General features: G+C 30.1%; 4 protein-coding genes across 4 annotated transcripts; 2 read left to right on the forward strand and 2 right to left on the reverse strand.

Annotated features, from left to right (window-relative positions):
• Window positions 1-525: 525 nt before the first annotated feature.
• On the reverse strand, window positions 526-3,393 carry BX663DRAFT_530119 (uncharacterized protein; the record flags this gene model as incomplete). The annotated part of the gene is made up of 5 exons (XM_051530296.1): window positions 526-1,181; window positions 1,206-2,153; window positions 2,272-2,813; window positions 2,944-3,148; window positions 3,204-3,393. 5 exons carry the CDS (start codon window positions 3,391-3,393, stop codon window positions 526-528), a joined length of 2,541 nt encoding a protein of 846 aa, XP_051384560.1.
• Window positions 3,394-4,340: 947 nt separating this feature from the next.
• On the reverse strand, window positions 4,341-7,987 carry BX663DRAFT_502848 (uncharacterized protein). Its single transcript, XM_051526672.1, has 10 exons — window positions 7,918-7,987; window positions 7,679-7,825; window positions 7,565-7,610; window positions 7,359-7,489; window positions 7,008-7,277; window positions 6,572-6,931; window positions 6,079-6,412; window positions 5,468-6,022; window positions 4,631-5,309; window positions 4,341-4,576 (listed from the first exon to the last, which is right to left on the reverse strand). The coding sequence occupies exons 1-9, from the start codon at window positions 7,930-7,932 to the stop codon at window positions 4,837-4,839; spliced, it is 2,331 nt and encodes a 776-aa protein (XP_051384561.1). The 5' UTR covers window positions 7,933-7,987; the 3' UTR covers window positions 4,341-4,576; window positions 4,631-4,836.
• Window positions 7,988-12,850: 4,863 nt separating this feature from the next.
• On the forward strand, window positions 12,851-14,205 carry BX663DRAFT_541591 (uncharacterized protein; the record flags this gene model as incomplete). The annotated part of the gene is made up of 3 exons (XM_051530788.1): window positions 12,851-13,557; window positions 13,661-14,077; window positions 14,147-14,205. The coding sequence occupies 2 exons, from the start codon at window positions 12,851-12,853 to the stop codon at window positions 13,935-13,937; spliced, it is 984 nt and encodes a 327-aa protein (XP_051384562.1). The 3' UTR covers window positions 13,938-14,077; window positions 14,147-14,205.
• Window positions 14,206-18,152: 3,947 nt separating this feature from the next.
• Window positions 18,153-18,401, forward strand: BX663DRAFT_403804 (uncharacterized protein; the record flags this gene model as incomplete). The annotated part of the gene is made up of 1 exon (XM_051522235.1): window positions 18,153-18,401. A coding segment is annotated over one exon (249 nt), but the record flags the coding sequence as incomplete, so codon positions are not given.
• Between the last annotated feature and the right edge of the window lie 1,554 nt (window positions 18,402-19,955).

The following is a 19,955-nucleotide window of genomic DNA, read 5'->3' on the forward strand; positions in this document are numbered from 1 at the left end:
TGTATGCAGAAAACACTAGAGTTAAAAGCGAAGGAGAAGAGAAAAAGAAACATGGAACATGATGTTTTTCGTAAATTAGCATGTCTAATTGAAAGCTAAAAGTACGTAATGATCCCTTCAGAATAGATTCTCTTTACTCTAATTAATTGTCTTTCTCTCTTTTTCTTAATCAAGTCAACGTTTTTAATTGTTGCTTGTTGCATGGTGTCGTTTTTGAACAACAAACGTGTATATTGAGGAAACAAATGGTTGGGTGGGGGGGAAAAAAGGGAATTACATACACCATTTCTATTATTATAGTTATTAGTATTACAACATTACAATTAGAATGTAATTTTATTAAAATAATATGAATGTAGACAAATGTATATAAATAAGCAAAAGAAATCATAATGTTTCGTTATGTACACATGTAAAAATAAAAAATAAATAAAAAAAAATAAATAATAATAAAAAAAACCAAAATACTTTTTTTTTCCTTTTTTTTTTTTTTTTTTTTTTTTTTTTTTTTTTTTTTTTCTCTTTTTACATGATAGTAATAGCTTCAGCAAAATTAAAACTATCGACCCAAACACGAACAAAATCATTTATATCGGATTCTTGTCGATTGATAGACGAAAGACCACCTGGCATACCTTGATCGTCATGAATGATACTTTGCTCATCAATCGTAATACTACCTTTCCCTTTATCGTTACGTACAACAGCAGCTCCTCTACTGGTGGCCTCGATACCGATCAACTTGAGCTCCTGTATTTCCTTTTGAGTGATTCCGAGATCATCCTCAGGGATCCAGATGGTGGGACAAGGTGTATAAACAGAGGGGTGCAAGTAAGTTTCGACATCATACAAGGATTTAGCGGTATGAATGATACGATCCTGATCCCTTTGAATATCCGGAAGGCTCTTTTGCTTTTCATGATAAAGTCGTTTTAACAATTGTTGATGAGCATGATGGCCTTCAGTCTGTGTAGGTGAATGAATAGAACTATGAGTAGGTAACTTTGAAAGATGATGATGATGACGACGATGTTTAAGACGAGAGCCTGTGCTATCTTCTTCTTCTTCTTCCTCGGCAGTATCAACAGCAGGGGAAGACAAATCATCCGAGATAGAATCTTCTTTCATATGATCAGGTGCCTTTTGATCATGATGTTCCACTTCCTCTTTAGATACATGAACTATGTTGTGTTTGAGCAATCTACTCTCGTCCCTTTTAACCTGTCCTTTGTGATGATCTACAGCAGGATCACTAAAGTCAGAGATAGGTAAATATTTCAATAAAGGTTTGAATGCACGATCATAGTAATAGAGAACAAAGCAAGTCAGAATCAAGGTCACGATCATCAATCCTAATTGACCACGAGCTCCAGATCGAATAGCAAAGAGGCCGACCAAGGTCAATTGTGAAATAATTAAGCCAATGTAGATGTGACGAATGGCTCTTGGAAAATGACGTCCAGCTGTTTCATGGTTGATTTCATAGACATATAAAAATTGATAGAGATGGACAAAGTACTGGAGTATAAAGAAAAGGCAAACGAAGGGTAAGATGAGAGGAGAGATGACACCGTATTCAAGGCCTAGAATAAAAATGACAGTTTGACTAGGGATGAGGGTACCAAGATTGACGGTAAGACAGGATATTTTGGCATTGTACAGATCACGAGGAGTTGTGTTAAAGAATGGTTTCACATAAGATAATAAGAAAGGTACGACTTGAACCATACTTTGACCAGATTGATTTGTGGATTGAAGCATAACAAAGGTAATAAAGAAAGTAGATGCCTTGGGTAAGTTGGTTGATAAAACGTTGATGATTTCAAAAGGATTATGAACGAAATTATTCAGTTTATCTACTATGGTCATAAAGCCACCTGACAATGTAGAGACAAGCACGACATCTACCAATTGAAAGAAGAAAAACTTATGAAGAAGGGAGAGTTGAACAAAAGATCTTTGAGGAATGCCTTCATTTTTCGAAAGGATAGTAAAGATGATAGGAACTAAAGAAATCAAGATAGATAAGAAAACAGCGGGAAGGATACCTTGAATGATACCAACGGCAGTAGGGCCCATATTATTAATTGCATTTAGAAAAGGCAAAGCTTTAGCTAATGTATCAATGTTGGCAATTGCTTGAACAAAGACAACTAGAAAGAAAGAAAGAAATCAGACAGACAGACAAATAGATAGATAAATAGTCAGTCAGTCAGTCAGTCAGTTAGTTAGTCATTCGTCCTATCCTTATAATTATATATTTATTTATACCTGGTATAGCCCAAAAGATAACAATGGCTGTGGTTAGAGTTAAACTAATCATTCGACGAATTAATCTTTCATATGAACCAATATTCATATTTTCCCAAATGATATCTGATGAAGTAATACCGATATAACGAGGAGCCATTTGCATGGATTCTTTATAGACCAACGTTTGAGCCGCCATATGAGCAGCAATTTGTTGATTAAATTCAATAAAGGCCGATTTAACTTGAGAAAAATGAATTACATTTTCTTGTTTTTCAGCAATAGTATCATTGAGTTCCTTAATTTGATTATGATAAAAATGTAGACTATCTACTTTATGACCAAAGAATGGTAATGGAATGGGCATAGAGCTTTCACGATGAGTAGGTCTGATTTTTGAAGGAATATCAGCATGTGTTAAACCTTGTTCATTTATTCTATTTGAATCACCTATTTTGATATGATATTTATAGGTAGCCAAAATAGCCTTGGTCAATTTTGCCTCTAAACTTAATGCGTACTTTTGACGTTTCTGTACTAGATCCGGAAGATCATTTAATTGCCTAAACAAATCAAATTAAGACAAATTAAATTAAATTAAATCAAATTAAATCAAAAAAAAAAAAAATCTTAGACTTCATTATGAATGTATACATTTATCAAAAAAAATAAAATAAAATAAAATAAACTAACCTATTCAGCCAAATTCGTCTAATGCCACCTGGAAATTTATCAAACATTCTTTGTAAACTTTCTACATTATTGATTTCTTCTGGAATAGAAGGGATATAAACAGTGCGAGCAGCAACAGAATTTGCGTAATCCGAACTTAAAAGGAAATGTCTTCTCAAGTTGATGTAATTTTTAGTTTCACGAAATGTGTAATACCAAACTAGAACTAGAATAGACTATTAAATCAATATGTTCAAATGTATAAACAAGTATATATTTACTGGATAAAATGATAGCTAACAAACAATGAGCCCAAGTTCTTCTATCTTCAGTCACATTGCCCATAGTTAAATAATTTAAACCAGATAAATGACCTTGATTAATTGTGTTTACTGGAAATAAGATAGGGATAGCAAACAATGAATACAAAGAAAAGGTAACCATTCCCATTCTAAGAAATTTCAAGACCATATATCTATCAAGTCCCATTGATCTAATTAATTCTTCATCTTTTATTCTAACTAGTTTGAATATCCAGCTAAAATACCCTTTTGGTAGAGGTGGAGGTCTTTTCCTATATAAAGCCAAAAAAAAAAAAAAAAGATTTAGATATGCATACAAGTCATAATAATAATAATAAAGACTTACTCCTTTGGGACTGCATATGTTCTAGGAGAATAAGTTTGAGGACGAATCGGTCTTAAGATAAGGAAAGCACCAAAAAAGCCTATTGCCAATGCAGCATTAAACCATAAAGCCGAAATGAATGTACTTGCTGAATTATCATAACTATTCAAAAAAAAAAAAAATGAATTCGTATTTGAATCAGGAAATATAGACAAATTATAAAGTTTTACTTCAATTGTTCAGATGCGGAATCACTCATTATAAGGGTTATAATAGAACGTTACTTATTGCTGTATAAATGATATATACAACAAAATTAGAACTAATCAAATAAAATAATAATAATAATAATAATAATAGAGAAAAGAAAAAAGAAAAAAAAAAAAAAGGAAAAGAAAGCGATTTGTTAGCTCAATTAAAAAAAAAAAAAAAAAGAGGATTTTAATTTCCTTTTTTGTATTTATTGTATGACAACAGAAGTTTAATTTTTTTTTTTTTAATAATAATTCAAAATAAATAAATAAATAAATAAATAAAAAAAAATAAATAAATAAAAAAAAAATAAATAATAAAAAAAAAAAAGATGTAATATTTCCGTCATAAAGGGAAACAAATAAAGTTTTATATAATAAAACCCATTATTTAATAATAAATTTTTGTGACAATAAATATTTTACTACACATGCACATAATATAAAGATATTAATGATCTCTTTCTTTTTTATGATTCATGTGTAAATAAATTAAAATGAAACTGTTGTCGTCATCAAGACGAATGCCCACTTTTTTTTTTTTTTTTTTTTTTTTTTTGTTTTTAAATGGATTTTAATTCATTATCTAATAATTCATATTTAGTAACTAATTGTTTCCATTGTTGTTGCATTTCATCTTCAAAACCTACTATTGGTTTTAATAAGATAGAATTTAAACCATCATGATTAGGTGGTGTTGGTACTGGTGTAGGTAAGCCAGGTGAAGATACGGGTGAAATAACCACTTGATTTAAATCTTCCTTCACTTTTTTTGACTATTAAAATAATATTCATTAATAAAAAAAAAAATTATCATGTTATATTTTTACCTTTTTAACATCTAGTGTCATATAATTAATTTCCTCTTCTTCTTCTTCTTCAAAGTCCTCAATCATACTGAATGTACTTTTTGTACTTGTATTACTGCCCAAAGAAGAAATTGTAGTGTCTCTATTCTTCTTAAATTGCTGAGGTTTGTTATTATTTACAAGGGCTGGTAAAATAGAGTTCTATTACTTTTATAAATAAGTATCCTTCATTCTTGTCTATAAATAGTATATACCTTATCAGTGGTTATGTTGGATTGCTCTTCTGTAGCATTCATGTGAGATAATTGATATGAGGAAGCAGTTGACCAAAATGAGGAAGCCAAGGTAGTTACAGATGGACTATGATGTCGATATGTATCATTTTGAGATGAAGATGTACAACTACTACTTCCACTCCAAGAATAATGAACAGGGACACATTTCGGAGAAATAATAGATTGAGAAGATCTTGAAGTCTTTACTAGCATTTTTGAAGGAGATACAGATCTTGATCTATCATTGTTGGTATGAAATAATTTTCCAATAGTGGGTATACTTGAAGTTCTTGATAAAGATTTACTCTTTGATCGATGACTACTTCTACGATTTATAATAGAATGATTTGCTGCTTGTTGAATTTTAAGGATAGATTGTGTTACATAGTCTTGAGATCTTTTCAAACATTGATTCAAATAAATTACTAGTAAATAAAAATAAATGAGTAAATAATATGTATATAATATGTATATAATATATATAGATATATAGCTATATAACTCTATAATATATATAACTATACAACTATATAACTATACAACTATACAACTATATACATAAACGTGTTAAATAGATACTCACAATTGTTCCAAAAGATACTCTCAAAATCAATTGTTTGCTCATTTGATTTATTTCCTATAGACGTTGGAAATGGAGTTCGAGTACAAATATTAAATCTAAATCCTTTCATTTCTTCTGGTTGTATAAGACCTACTATCCAAGGATTATAAAGAGAAGATCGCGTCGAAAATAGATCTTCAGGTTCAATTATTAAATCATTTTCCATATAAACAATCGTACAATCATTTTTATATCTTGCTTTTGTATAACTCTCTTGACTGTAAATATTACAATAAATAGGTACTCCATTCCAAGTTCTATAATAAGCTTTATCTTCTGTATCATATCTTTTCATCAGTGCCCTTGTCTTTTGAAATTCTTCTCTAAACTTCATCATCCTTTCAATATAATCTGTCCTCTTTGACTTTGACATTGAATATTCATCTCGTGTGGGTATGACGGTAAATAGCCGTGGTCCTTTATAAAAGTATTTTTCATGTGTTGTAATATTAGATACTTCATCTCTTGCTAATTCTTGGGCTGATGTAGTGGATAAAATAAAAGATCCTGGGCGTTCTATCAAGTAGAGAGTTAAAAATTGTGTGTCAATGTATAACAATAGATATCATTACCTGGAACACCTTCAAATAATTCTATACTTTCAATATCTGCCCAACCTTTAAATTTCATTAGATGTTTATCCATTTTATAAGGATGATGATTGGATGAAAATAATAAAGATGTACTAGAACTGTGTGTTGGAGAAATAACATGTGTATTATTATTATTGTTTAATATGTGTTCAAGATTAATTTCTTTTGCATCTAATGAGGAACGACTGGCTACTAAAATTTTATCTGTAAATAAAAAGATAGACACTGCTCTAGTCGGTTTATTTGTCACACGATGAATTTCAATAGCATCTAAATGAGCGATTATAGATCGTTTTTGACTAATTAAAGAACACTAATAAATACTTCTATTAGCCACCCCTTTTTTTTCTTTTTTTTTTCCTATTTTTCCTTTTTTTTTTTCCTTTTTTCCCCTTCTTTTGTTCTTCTTTATCACAAGCATATTCTCCCTCTTCATATATATATATATATATAAAATACATCTGTTACTTACAGGACAATCTTTAATAGAATGATGTAAATTTAAAAGTTTATATACTATTTTAGTTTCATTATCATCAGCCATGGTTGCAATTTCACTCGCTTTTTCACATGCTGCTTTTAAACCTCGGAATTCAGGATGCTCTTCCGGTGTCAACTGAAGAATATCTCTCAACATCATTGAATATCGACTAATACGTTGAACTGGTTCTACAAGAATATCTTGTAATCTTTTTCTTTTAAATTCGGGTACTTCTTTTACTTTGGATATAAATCGTTTATAATTTTGATTTGTTTTATATTCGTTGGCATGCAATTTTTGTGCTTCTGCTTGTTCTAATAAATATTTTCGATAACATTCAAATTTATTAATCTAAGAAAAAAAAAAAAAATGGGTTGGAATTTTAAATCACTCTTTTTTTTTTTTAATTCATAATCATCTTCCTTACATGCTTTTTACATAAATCACCAAAATTGGAACTCTTCTTCATAGTTAATAAATCAGATAAAAAATCACGGTTGACTTGCATAATTTGATCAATATTTAAGAATATTTTTTGACATTTAAATGTATTCAAGATGCTATTCTTTTGATGCATATTAATTCGAAGTGGATTGACTACATATTTTACAACTGTCTTTAAGGTATCAACATAAGATTGTTCTGTTTTTATAAATTCTTGTATACGAAATTGTCTCTTTTCATCATTTCTTTCAAACTAAACAAGATAAGCCATTCAAACATATACATATACACATATAATATATAAATATATTCTTTAAAATAAAAATCTATTTACCTCTCGAAGGTCTGAATCTGTATTTTCTATTTGATGTAAATGATGATCATCAAGTTTCATGAAGCACGATTCCTGCTCGTGTAATTCAGTTCCAATAATATTAAAAAAATGTTTAAGCTGTAACTTTTGACCTAAGAAAGTGAAAATTGTCAATAATTGAATATATTCTATCTTTTTTTTTTATATAAATATTTGTATGTATTTACTTGGTGTTCTATTTTTTGATGGTACAATCAAATCTATATTTTGACACTTTCAAAAAAAAAAAAATTAAGTTTACAAGTTTTTACTTTTGTTTACACTGTTTAATTTTATTTTACCAATGGTTTTGTTGTTTGTCTTATAATTTTATCATCAAATTCTACGTATTGGTCATTAAATTCATTTCTTTTAGTTTCGATTTCTTTTGTTTTTAATAATTTCCATTGATGACAGTATCCATTATTTTGAAGTTTAGATTTAAGTTCCTGAAAAAAAAAAAGCAAGCAAGCAAGAGGTCAATTTTTATTTTATTTTTTTTCAAGGTACATTCATAAATCCTTCTTTTTTTTTATTTTACTTTAATATTTGACATTTATTTTATATATAAAGAAAAGAGAAGAAACCAAAAAAGCAAAAAAAAAAAAAAAGGGGTGGGGGGTGAGGAAAGGAGAGGAAAGGAAAGGAAAGGAAAAGAAAAGAGAAAAGAAAAGAAAAAAAAAATTATGTTGTAATTTGAGTTTGTATGCTCTTTGTTGTTGTTTTACTCTCCAAATATAGAGATTCGTATTACAAAAAGGAAAAAAAAATTAATAATAATGACTTTATAGCCATTAAATATAAATTTCATTGTAATTAAAGTCCTGCCATTATTTTAATACATGCGTTTAAATTATATATGCTTGTTCTTTTTATTTATTTTCTACTATTTTATTTTTATTTTTTTTTTACTTTGCTTTATTTTATTTCATTTACTTTTACTGATACTATATATAATAAACCACGTGTATATAAAATCCTTCTTGTTTAAGATTTTTTTTTTTCAAGAAAATAAAAGAAAGCAAAAATAAATAAATAAAATAAATAAACTTTTATCTTTCAAAGGCAATTATATCAAGGACTTGTCAGAATGATGACATTGACTAGTTTTATTATATTCGTACTACCTCACATTACAGCATAATAAAGAGCTATAATAGTAGTTTGTTAGTTGTTGTTACAATAGACAAATATATAAATATTTATAAAAACCCCGATTTTTTTTTTTTTTTTTTTTTTATATTCATATACATATTTATATTTTTAATAGTATGATGATGAAATATGATTAGCGCGATAATTCTACGACTATAGCGGTGCAATAATGTTCTTATTTATAGCTGTATTACACATCAAATGCTTGTTCAATTTTAAAATGGAACAATACAATTCGGGTCATTCATTCTTGATAGAATCATTCAATTTTAAAAATCATACAACTTTATTTACTTTTTTTTTCTATCTAATTTAATTTTACTCTTTTATAAAGTGTAAGCAAATTGTTGGGCATTCAATTTCAACTTTTTATAGGAAAATGAAAATAAAATAAATGTATTTTTGATATCATGCAAAAAAAAAAAAAAAAAGAGAATGACAAAGCCCTTTTTTTTTTATCCAATATCAGTAATTTCCTGACTTTCAATCAACAAATCATGCTTTGATTGCTGATACAGCTATATTACATAATAAAAATAGTATTCATTATATGCTATATGAATGCTAAAAATAAATGAATATATATGAATACATTTAAATGTTTAGATACTTCCAATTAACAATGGGCTTAACTAAATCTAAAGAGTGGATCGATATCTACTCAGCAAGAATAAAGACATCTATTTTTCACGCACATATACATGTATTCCACTTGACTATTTGAATCAATTGAACTGAAATAGCTTATAAAACATAATAATATTTAAAAAAAACAAAAGGTATAGATTGAGACTGATTAATTGAGGTAAAATCTATAGATATATTTATAAACATAATAAAGACAAGTAGTCAAAAGTAATATTATATCTTATTATCGAGATAAATTACATGTTATCACGGAGATTTATATTATTTACAAGACTCTTTATACAAATACTTTATCTTGACATATTTATTCGGATTTGTATTTTTGTCCTTTATTATGTAATTCATCTTACTTTATTATTACTGAATACATAGATCCCCAGGACATGAGGGAATAAAATCAGGGAGGAACCGTAAATACTGTTGCAATTACACACGCCATTTTTTGTCTCTGTTCGTGTTCAAATTAGAATAATTTACACGTTCTATATTCGAATACATTGTTCTTGATTATTTTCATCTTTAACCTTTTGTTTGTTATTTTCCACAGCATCCTTCTGATGATACACAAAAATATAAACAGTTAACCAGATTTCTGTTAGACAAAAATATATCACTGGGGATTCAATTTTTCTGTCTTGGGACAGCAAACTCTTTCAGTGAGACGAATTGAGATACTATGCAACGCTTTTGAGACGATATTTTTCATAGTTGAGGCAATAAAAAAGGAAAAGTATAGGACATTTTTTTTAAAAAGAAAAAAAAAAGTCGGTTAAGATAATTTTGAAAATGTCGTTCTTGGTATAGACATCCACCCTGAAAGTTCTCTGCAATGCATTATCCTAAAATGAGATATATTTTATTGATCCATTAAGAAAATGTGAACAATGATTGAGAGACCTGTATTTAAATGTACTTACAATGCGACTGGTTAAACGTGTCATTTGCAATAAATTAAATTATCAGTTTCGATTGCCATAGCTGCCCCAATTAGCCCACATCTCAAGCATTAGCCTTAATCTTGAAAAGAAAAGTAAAAAGTAAAAAGAAAAAAGAAAAAAACTAGTACTTGCTAACTGTCTTAACGATACTGCCCCAATAAGCCCATATCAACAGTTATAGATGCTGCCCCAATAAGCCCACATCTTAAGTATTAGCCTTAATCTTAAAAAAAAAGGGGGAAGGAAAAGTAAAAAGATAAAAGCTAATAGTTGTCAACTGTCTAACGATGTTGCCCCAATTAACCTACATCTCAAGCAGTAGCCTTAATCTTGAAGAAAACAGAGACTTGTGAAGAACTGTTTACAATGCGAAACCATAGTACGTTGTCTGTAAAAAAGAATAATAGTGCATCATAACAAAATCTTATATATTCTTTCTTATTTTCTTGCTCTGATTATAATGCAGAAAGAAAAGTGGTATAGAGTATAACAACGAATAATGTTAATTTTATAAAAAAGATGAATTTAATTAAAAAAAAATATATTGCGTCATCAGGCTTAAAGTCCAGCTAAAAAAAAAAATCAGGTACGCGTATAATTCATTTACTCTTTCATCTATATTATCATTCAAAATGTAATAGTATTTCTACCATCAATCGGTCAAGTTTTTGAACTTAATTTATCAGCTTTTTGAAAACCAATTGATCATTTGGTCACTTTTTTCCAAATCGATGAATTGGTCAAAATCAATACACTTTTCTTCTTTCTACAATTTTCAAACTTAGCAATGGACTCTGAAATGCCTTTTTACCACGAAGATGGAAGAGGAGGTATCTTTGATGATAGACGGAACAAAAAAACTCAATATGATGAAGCTCCTTCATTTCGCTTAAAAAAATAACAGATCTTAAGATGGCTAAGAATGATTTTGATTTCGACTTGCAGTTAGTCGAGGAACCTGACTTCAATGTGACTGAAGTGAACCCTAAGAAAGAAAGATGAACTGAATACAATAAATACATAGCCAAGGGTCGATAACTGTGTTTCTTTATGAAAAAGAGAATGCATGAAACTTAAAAAGGCTGCCACGGCTGCAAACGTAAATTATCATATTGCACGAAAATGGTGACAACAAAAAAAAAAGAAGACCTAAATGGCTTTTTACTTCATAAAATGGCAAACCTAAGATCTACTTGTCCTAAAAGCAAGTTGGATGACCGCCACAAAGAGTATGTAACTAACTTTTCTGACAAAAATTCAAGAGCAACTATTATAGACGCTGCTGATGATTTAAGAAAGAGCTCTGAAGGGCTTGAGATAAAGAAGTCTATAGTGGCCCAAGTTTATGAAAGAGGAATGTAATATTTCGGTGAAAGGGATCTCTTGCCAACTTGTTGCAAGAAATAGTGCTGCCCAACTTGAAAAGACGTGCTCTTTGACTGTAGAGGAGTGAACTCAGAAGGGGATGAATTATCTTTAGAACTGTGTATTTTTAGACAAGTCAGTGTTTGACATTAACATGCCTCGTGGAAGAGCTTGTCCTAGACGCGGTGAACCTATTTTTGTTGAAAAACCCTTTAGCAAAAGCTATACCATACACTGTGATGGGGGGATCAAATCTTCTTTATTAGGTGTTGTAAATGTGGCTATGAGGGAGCCTGGAAATGTAAAGAAAAGGGAAGTAGTTGGTGCAACTAAACGTAAAGCACCTGGAGATAAGCTATCTATTCCGAAGGGGACTACATGTTCTCATTATATGCAGTTTATCAGCGATATAATGGACAACTTCCCAGAGATGAAGGGATTTTATATTGTTATGAATAATGCTCCTATCCACGTTCCTTCAATTGTTGATTCATTGATCATTAAGTGAAGCTATATTCCCGTTTACCTTCCTCCTTATTCACCGGAATTAAATCCCATTGAGCAATTCTGGTTTGTTGTCAAATTCAAAGTAAAGTGTTATCCTTTAAAGAATACTGAGACTTTGACGATAAGGATTATTGACGGCTGTGAAATTGTTCCTTTCGAGCATTTTCACAATTTTATTCGACACTCCATTAAGAGATTTGAAGACTGCAAGAACAAACAGCCGGTCTAATAAAATACTCTTTCGCTATCATTTCAACGAACAAAAAAAAAACAGTATTTTGACTTTGACTAACTCATCAATTTGGGAAAAACTGACCAATTGTTTCTCAAAAAGCTGATTAATTGGGTTCAAAAACTTGACCAATTTTTTCGGCAAAGTGGCTAATTGACAGTGGAAATACTGTAAATTCCACAAAGGTATTCAACTTGATAGAAGATAAAAAATATTATATCAAAATACCTGGCCAAAACGCCCCTTTTAACTTGGAAGTTTGAAGACGCCTTAGAAATATTGCTCGATCACAACCTTCGTTTCGCACCTTCTGAAAACAAGTTAAGGGCTCTAGGCGATTTGTATACAGAAGAAGTGCAGAAGATCTATCAAGCAAGAAACAATGTAGATGACGGCGATGATGAAAAAGAAAAGATTGAGTCTCTTAATCAGTACATATACGAAATATGTACTGCTACAAGAATAAAAAAGCTAGTCAAGACAGCACAATATTCGACTCAATTTATAGAAGAAATGGAGATAAATGCATTGGAAATGAACAATAGCAATAGTGAACCACTAACAAATACAACACGGTCTGATTTGTCTCAGTTTGTTAATATGATAGCTATTGATAAAATGAAACACTTATGCAACGAATATTTGGTGAAGAAGGGAAGTTTGGTTTCATGAGCAATAAAATATCTAGAAGATATAAAATTTTTGCAAATGGCTTAAAACACAAGCTTAAATTGGATCTGCAACCCATTGCAACATCCAAAGAAAAAGAAATGTTGATTAACATAAGTAAATGCAAGAACAAAGACAATATTGACGATTTATTGGAAGAGTTTTATAAAGACAGAAACATGGATTGTATGTGCAAATACATAAGACTGGTGTTTACTAACGCTGCAGAGTTGTGGGCATCGAAACAACTTTCATACATTACCCACAACGAATCTTGGTTTCGCACCAACGTATATTCATCGGTATGGGACATGATATTCTTTAGTGACGATAAGTTCATATCAAAACGCGCTGATTGCTATTCAAACACGACAAAGCAGTTTGATAATATTGATAATCAGCGCGTTGACTTTATTTTACATAATATTAATGATAACAATGATTATATTTCCGCTGAAGAGAAGCCTGGAAGAGAAGGTGTGAAGTCGGATCGTCAAGAAGGGAAAATATTACAGATCGCAATATTTCAATTGTGGAATCACAAGATAAAGAGTGCGAAGATTATGGAGCAAATGGAAACAATTACCTGTCAGTGGGAGGGGACTAAAATTGACAATCTATGCAACAAAGTATATATCAAGCAAATGCTATATTACGTACATAGAAGGTTCATTTGCTATGTCCAAAGATGAGACCCACTGTGCTTCCTTTGCAGTCCTTCTCGCTGCAATGCTTTCTTTGAAAAGACGTGTTTTTTTTTTAAACTATAGTAAATTGAATGCTATTCTTGAAGCCAAGTACAGATATGAAATAGAAATGATGACATTTGACTCTCAAGATGAGAATGATTTCCTTTTTCGATCTGAAAGTACAGAAGAGATAGAAGCAAGAGAAAAATACAAGAATAATGCAAAAGAAATGGATCAAGATTTAGAAAAGGAGCTTCTTAGTGAATTAGATGGTATAACATTGGAAGAAGATATCATTACTTCTAGTGATTGGAAAGACTTTATCTTGGAAAAAATGTCAAAGAAAAGAAAAAGATAATACTTTGGTGTTCCTGTTACTCCTGTAGATTTTTTTCTATCATAGATATTGCTATGATTGTAGTTGTCTTTATAACTAAGTCAATAGAAATGAACCATCATTTATTTAAATAATAAAGAGGTTATTCAAATAAAACTAGTGTACTGTACTTCACAGCATCATATCCATTCTACATTTATTTTTAATAACAGTCATTGTTAAAATAATAGTATGTAATAATAAGAATTCAATAGAGCTATGATTGTTATATGCCGTTACATAATCACTTACATAAGTCATACATATTATATATACATCTATAATGTCGAATATTGTCATGTAATAACATCTTAGTGGATGATAATAATAATAGTAGCATATAAATAATTGGTATTATTGTTATAGCTGTAATATTCACTGTGAATTAATATTAACGCGTTACTTACCCCAGAAATAATAATTTGTTATATTTGTGGTAACAGCGACAGCCCAAGGAGAAAAAAGAATAGAAATAAATCTTATTGCAAACAATAATTTTTTACATAATTCTTTACTACGACAGTATTCGCTTTCCAAAGATCATATGTCTATTAATATTACTTGCCTTAAAAAAAAATATATATAAATAGCCTTTGTCATTTTTCCTTATTATTTTTTCTTTGTACAGACTTGTCTTTTTTCTGCTTCTCTTTCTTTATCTTTTTGTATTTAAAACAGATAAATGTTGAATATATAGTTTACACAGATCACAAAGCCAAGTTATATTAATAAACTATAAATACTCAATTATGATATCTAATAATAACTTGTACAATTTTCAAAAACTTCATCTCACAGGGCGTTCAATTTAGTCTTGCTTGCATTTTTTTTTATATTTGTGAATGTTAGAGATGGCGATTTCCTGAAAATTATCAGTAAAGGCTTCAACTTCTTTTGTTCGACTTAGCTGAGGCTCAAGAACAGATAATGTGTATATGTTAACGAGTATCTGAACTTCACTATAATGTATAGTTTAATCAATATAGTCTATTTTGTCAGAGAAACTTTGTTATGCTAAAAGGGACTCTTCCGCAGAATTGTAGTGAATGAAGTCTTTTATATTTTTCTAGATTGGAAGCAAATGATTATGAAAGGCCTTAAATATTATAACAGGTATATAAAAAAAAATTCTTGTGTGTCTTAAAAAAAAAAGAAGCAATTCATCTAAACTGGCTATGCGAGTTTGTCCGAAACGATTTGCCTTAAAAAAAATAGTAAACTCGTCTGAATCTGCAACTTAAAGAAACTATTACTTTAAAAGGATACCTGTTTACACATTACAAAGGGTTTGAGTAATTTTATTTAGACAGAATCCAAATTGTTGAGCCTGAGGAGTTAAAAAGCTAGTAGGCGAAGATTCTCGGCTTTTTACTGAAAATATGATTGAATCGTTGGCTAACAATTTATGAACTCCACTATTTCAAAGACGTAACTCAATTATCATTTGAAGAATACCATGTCTATAACTGTCAAAAGGCCCATTTTTATATTCAAAGTTAGAAATTCTGAAATCAACATGTAGACAAGATATAAGTGGTTTATGGAGTAGAAGGATTCAGGTTTTGATTATACAAAAAAAAAAAAAAAAAAAAAAAAAAAAAAAAAGCAAAGGGAAAGAGCAAGTTGTAAGTGAAACTTTTGTAGGGAAACTCACTATAGAGTACGTAGACATCGCCGAAGGTAATGGCAATGAAAATAATAAATCAATAGCAAGAGGCTCAATCATTGCTCGCTTTGTCAAGTTCTTGAATGAACTTTTTGACATCACGGATCTTGATGAGAGGCTATCTTGTTACGTATAATTTGTTCAATATATAATTTGAAGCCAATAGCCAATAATTAGAAAAATTGAAAGTAGGAATTATAGAGTGATATACTTGTCTCCCTTATTCACCTGAATTGAGTCTTATATAGCAGTTTTGAGCTATATTAGAGGGAAGGTTGAAGCGTCAGTGATTGATGATTGAAGAAAATTTGTCAAGTAAAATTGCCGAAGCTCATATTAACATATTTGTTAGTGATATGTATGTCTTTTCTAATCAGTTAAACACAGAATTATTAACTACTACAGTATAAAAAAAACCATCATTCAAAACATATTTTTTTTTAAAAAATATTCCATATTCACGGACGCAAGTCCGCCAATCAACGAGCTGCCATTCACATCAAGACAAAGCTCAGGTAAGAAAGGCTCCTATAACTGTAGAAAATTCTTGTATTATCATTAGATGATAAAGAATGGCTTGATGATCTGCATTAAACAATAAAACATGCATTTAAAACTGACAATTTGATATATGGAAAATGACAAAATCAACCAGTCGCATTGTAAGTACATTTAAATACAGGTCTCTCAATCATTGTTCACATCTTCTTAATGGATCAATAAAATATATCTCATTTTAGAATAATGCATTGCAGAGAACTTTCAGGGTGGATGTCTATACCAAGAACGACATTTTCAAAATTATCCCAACCAACTTTTTTTTTAAAAGAAAAGATCTATACTTTTCCTTTTTTATTGCCTCAACTGTGAAAAATATCGTCTCAAAAGCGTTGCATAGTATCTCAATTCGTCTCACTGAAAGAGTTTGCCGTCCCAAGACAGAAAAATTGTATCCAAATATTTATTCAAAACCCTGTATTTATTCTACTAAATGTCAAAGGTTATATAAGCAGACCCTTCTTCTACAACACAAACATCAAACTATTACCATGTGTGTAGTGTTACAATAAGAGATAAACTTTAAGAATGTGCTATTCATTATGAAGATATCTACATAAAAGGAAGGCAGTAGTAGAAATTATTTATCAGATTTACGAAAAAGTAGAACGATACGATTTGTGTTACATGATTGATTTGCCGATAAAATGGTGAGTGGGGGTAGTAGTAAGCATAAGAAAGATTGAACAAAAAAAAAGGGTAACAATCCAAATATAATTGATTTCATCTATTATAATGAAAATTACTCTTATAATACCCGTGTTTTCTGTAATTCCAACTTTTCCACACGTACATATACACAGGGAAAAAAAATTCCCCTTCCCCATAAATATCCAAAAAAGAAATTAGTGAATCGGTAGCCTGAATAAGGAAATTTCAGTAAAAATTCGAGCGAAAAAAAAAATATGTTGTTACACAAACCAGAAAAATACACATGAAACGTTTATTCAATATTATCCAGTCATTTCTATTATTCTGACTTTTTTGCGCAACAAACGTAAAACGTCATTTACGTGATAGTACTAACGAATCAATTCTTAACGCGTTCAAGTCGAATGAAGGGAGAATTTAAGAAAGGTTGAATCTAAGTTGTTGTTGTTTTTTATGTAGTTATTTAAAATAAATAAAATAAAATAAAAACTTGCTATAATAATAATAATAATAATAATATACACTGAAGCCTTTTGCTATATACCACGTGAACTAATAAAGTGGATCCCAGAACGAAATAAGCTACAATTTACACATTAACGTGGTTGTTACACAGACGTTAATGTTGAACTTGACTTGATATATAAATGCTTTTATTTCTTAACAAAAATTTGTTCCTTCTTATTTCTTCTATAATATACTATTTTTGTAATATGGAATTCTCCCCTTATGAACTTTTTCCTCAATTAGATAATACGATGATGATACCTTATCATCAACACTTAAGCTATATTTCTTTACTAGAATATGATCATTCGTTTCAAGCAAATATGAAACACACATTAAACGATTTATCATCACAACCATTATATCCATCTACTTTAGTCCATGAAGACCCAGCAAATAATTATTATTCGATGTATGATACTTCATCTTCTTCTATCTTGACTCTTGGTTATTTATCCCCACCAGTTTCTCCTGATGACTCACTCTTTTATGGATCAAATGGTACTTCATCACCTTTATTATCTGATTTCGATTATTTTAATATACCACACATAAAACCTACTCATTCATCCGCAGCTTACAACAATGATCATTCTCATTTAATGCTGTTACTCCACCAAAACAAAGGGGTTATTGTGCAACCGACTACTACTACCATCATGAATTCTCAGATATCGTCCCTTCTAATTCCCGCCAATAATAACTCAGGAAAAGAAAACTATAGTAATAGTAGTAATAGTAGTAGTAGTAGTAGTGCATTTCGTGAATCCATTTTTTGTCCTCTAGAAAATTCAGCAGTAGAAGAGAAAACTCCAAAAAAAGTAAATGCCATGTACCGTTGTGAATACAAAGGATGTACCAAGACTTTTACACGTACTTATAATCTAAAATCACATCGAAGGACTCATACAGATGAAAAACCCTTTGTTTGTCTAGTTTGTTCCAAGGCATTTGCTAGGCAACATGATCGTAATCGCCATGCAAAGCTTCATCTTGGTCTAAAGCCTTATCCATGTCAATTTTGTAACAAATCTTTTGCTAGACAGGATGCTTTGAATCGACACTTGAAGAGAGATAGTAAGAAAAAGGGCATTCATGAAGTTGGAACTGTAGACGATCATCTTATTCGACTACCACCTTGTTTATTAATCAAGCTGAGAAAGAAGCGAATGGCTTTGTTAAAGAAGAATAACTAACAACAAGAATATTAGGCTTCTCTCTCTTCCTCCCTCTCCTTTGTTTTTATATTTGTGAATGTATATATTAATTAGAAGGTATTTTGTACTATCCTTATGGAGGGTTTACTGTTACTATTATTTATGCTTTGGTTTTTTTTTTCCTTTTTTTCCTGTCTGGTACAAGAAAAAATAAGAAATACACATTTACACATGTTTTGTTATGCTTCATGATTAATATATACATATATGTTTTATACACACTATTATTACTGATCATCTTTTCTTCCTTTCCTTCCAATTTATATATATACATATATACTCTTATTTCAAATCTTGTACATATAACGCATTTATTTGAAATAAAGAAATCGCAATTTTCCATCTTCTACCACATTGCCAATTATTTATATAAAAAAATTAGCGAACTTTGTTTTACAGGAAGAAGATTAAATGATTCTTGTACAGTTGATTAAAGAATAATAGGTATCTTTTTTTTTTGTCTTCATAATATATATATATATATATATAACTCATAGATGAAAAATAAGTGGACTCCTTTCACCACAGTTTACCTTCTTACTGTTGCTTGAATATATTAAAACTATTATTTGAGAACCGTTTTAATGGTTATGTTGACAAGTGATTTCTGACTGATATTATTTGTTTTGCTCTTGTTTTGCTTTTGTTTTGTTTTTTTCCTGTAAATAACACTATCCTGCTAACACTTAATCTCTTTGTGGCGCTCCGATCATTCCAATTACACCATCCTCCGATATAGTATCACATACTATGCTTAAAATTACACCAGCTCTTCCATCTGCTAACAAGAATATCTAACAATGCCTTTTAAGAAAGAAAGACAAAAATAATCAATAAATTTTGTGATAAAAGAAACACTTACATAAAGTCACCCACTAACATAAGCAAAATTGTTGTAATGCTAATATTATTACATGGCTACAAAGCTGTATACAATTAAAGAGTTAATTATTTATAACAAAAATGTAAAAATCCAAGTGAGCACATAATACTGGCGTATTAGATTATCCGGATCAGTTTGAGAAAGGATAAAAGTGTACTAAAAAACCTTTTGATATGCAAAAGGGTAAAAAAGAAAGAGAAGGGAAGAGGAAAAAAGGAAATATAAACAAATACTAGATGCGGAGTTACGTAATAAAGTTACAAATTTTGTACCAAGGGGGGGAGTTTCTGGAGGAAGCTCACCATGACGAAGGTAGTCAAGCTCATAAAGTAGAAGGCGCATAGCAGGCCACCAAATTGTCCAGGCGGAAAAGACAAATGTGTTAAAACCTGATGAGATTAGCGGCCTGCGCTTTTGTTTATTTGGCAGTTTATTCAAGAGGAAGGACAAAGGGTCGGGTTCGGTCAAAGGCATTTGTAATCGTCGATGCATATGTAGGCACCGTATAGCATGAGATC

The sequence above is a fragment of the Cokeromyces recurvatus genome, assembly GCF_025118155.1.
Source record: "Cokeromyces recurvatus strain NRRL 2243 chromosome Unknown BX663scaffold_7, whole genome shotgun sequence".
Lineage (NCBI taxonomy): Eukaryota > Fungi > Mucoromycota > Mucoromycetes > Mucorales > Mucoraceae > Cokeromyces > Cokeromyces recurvatus.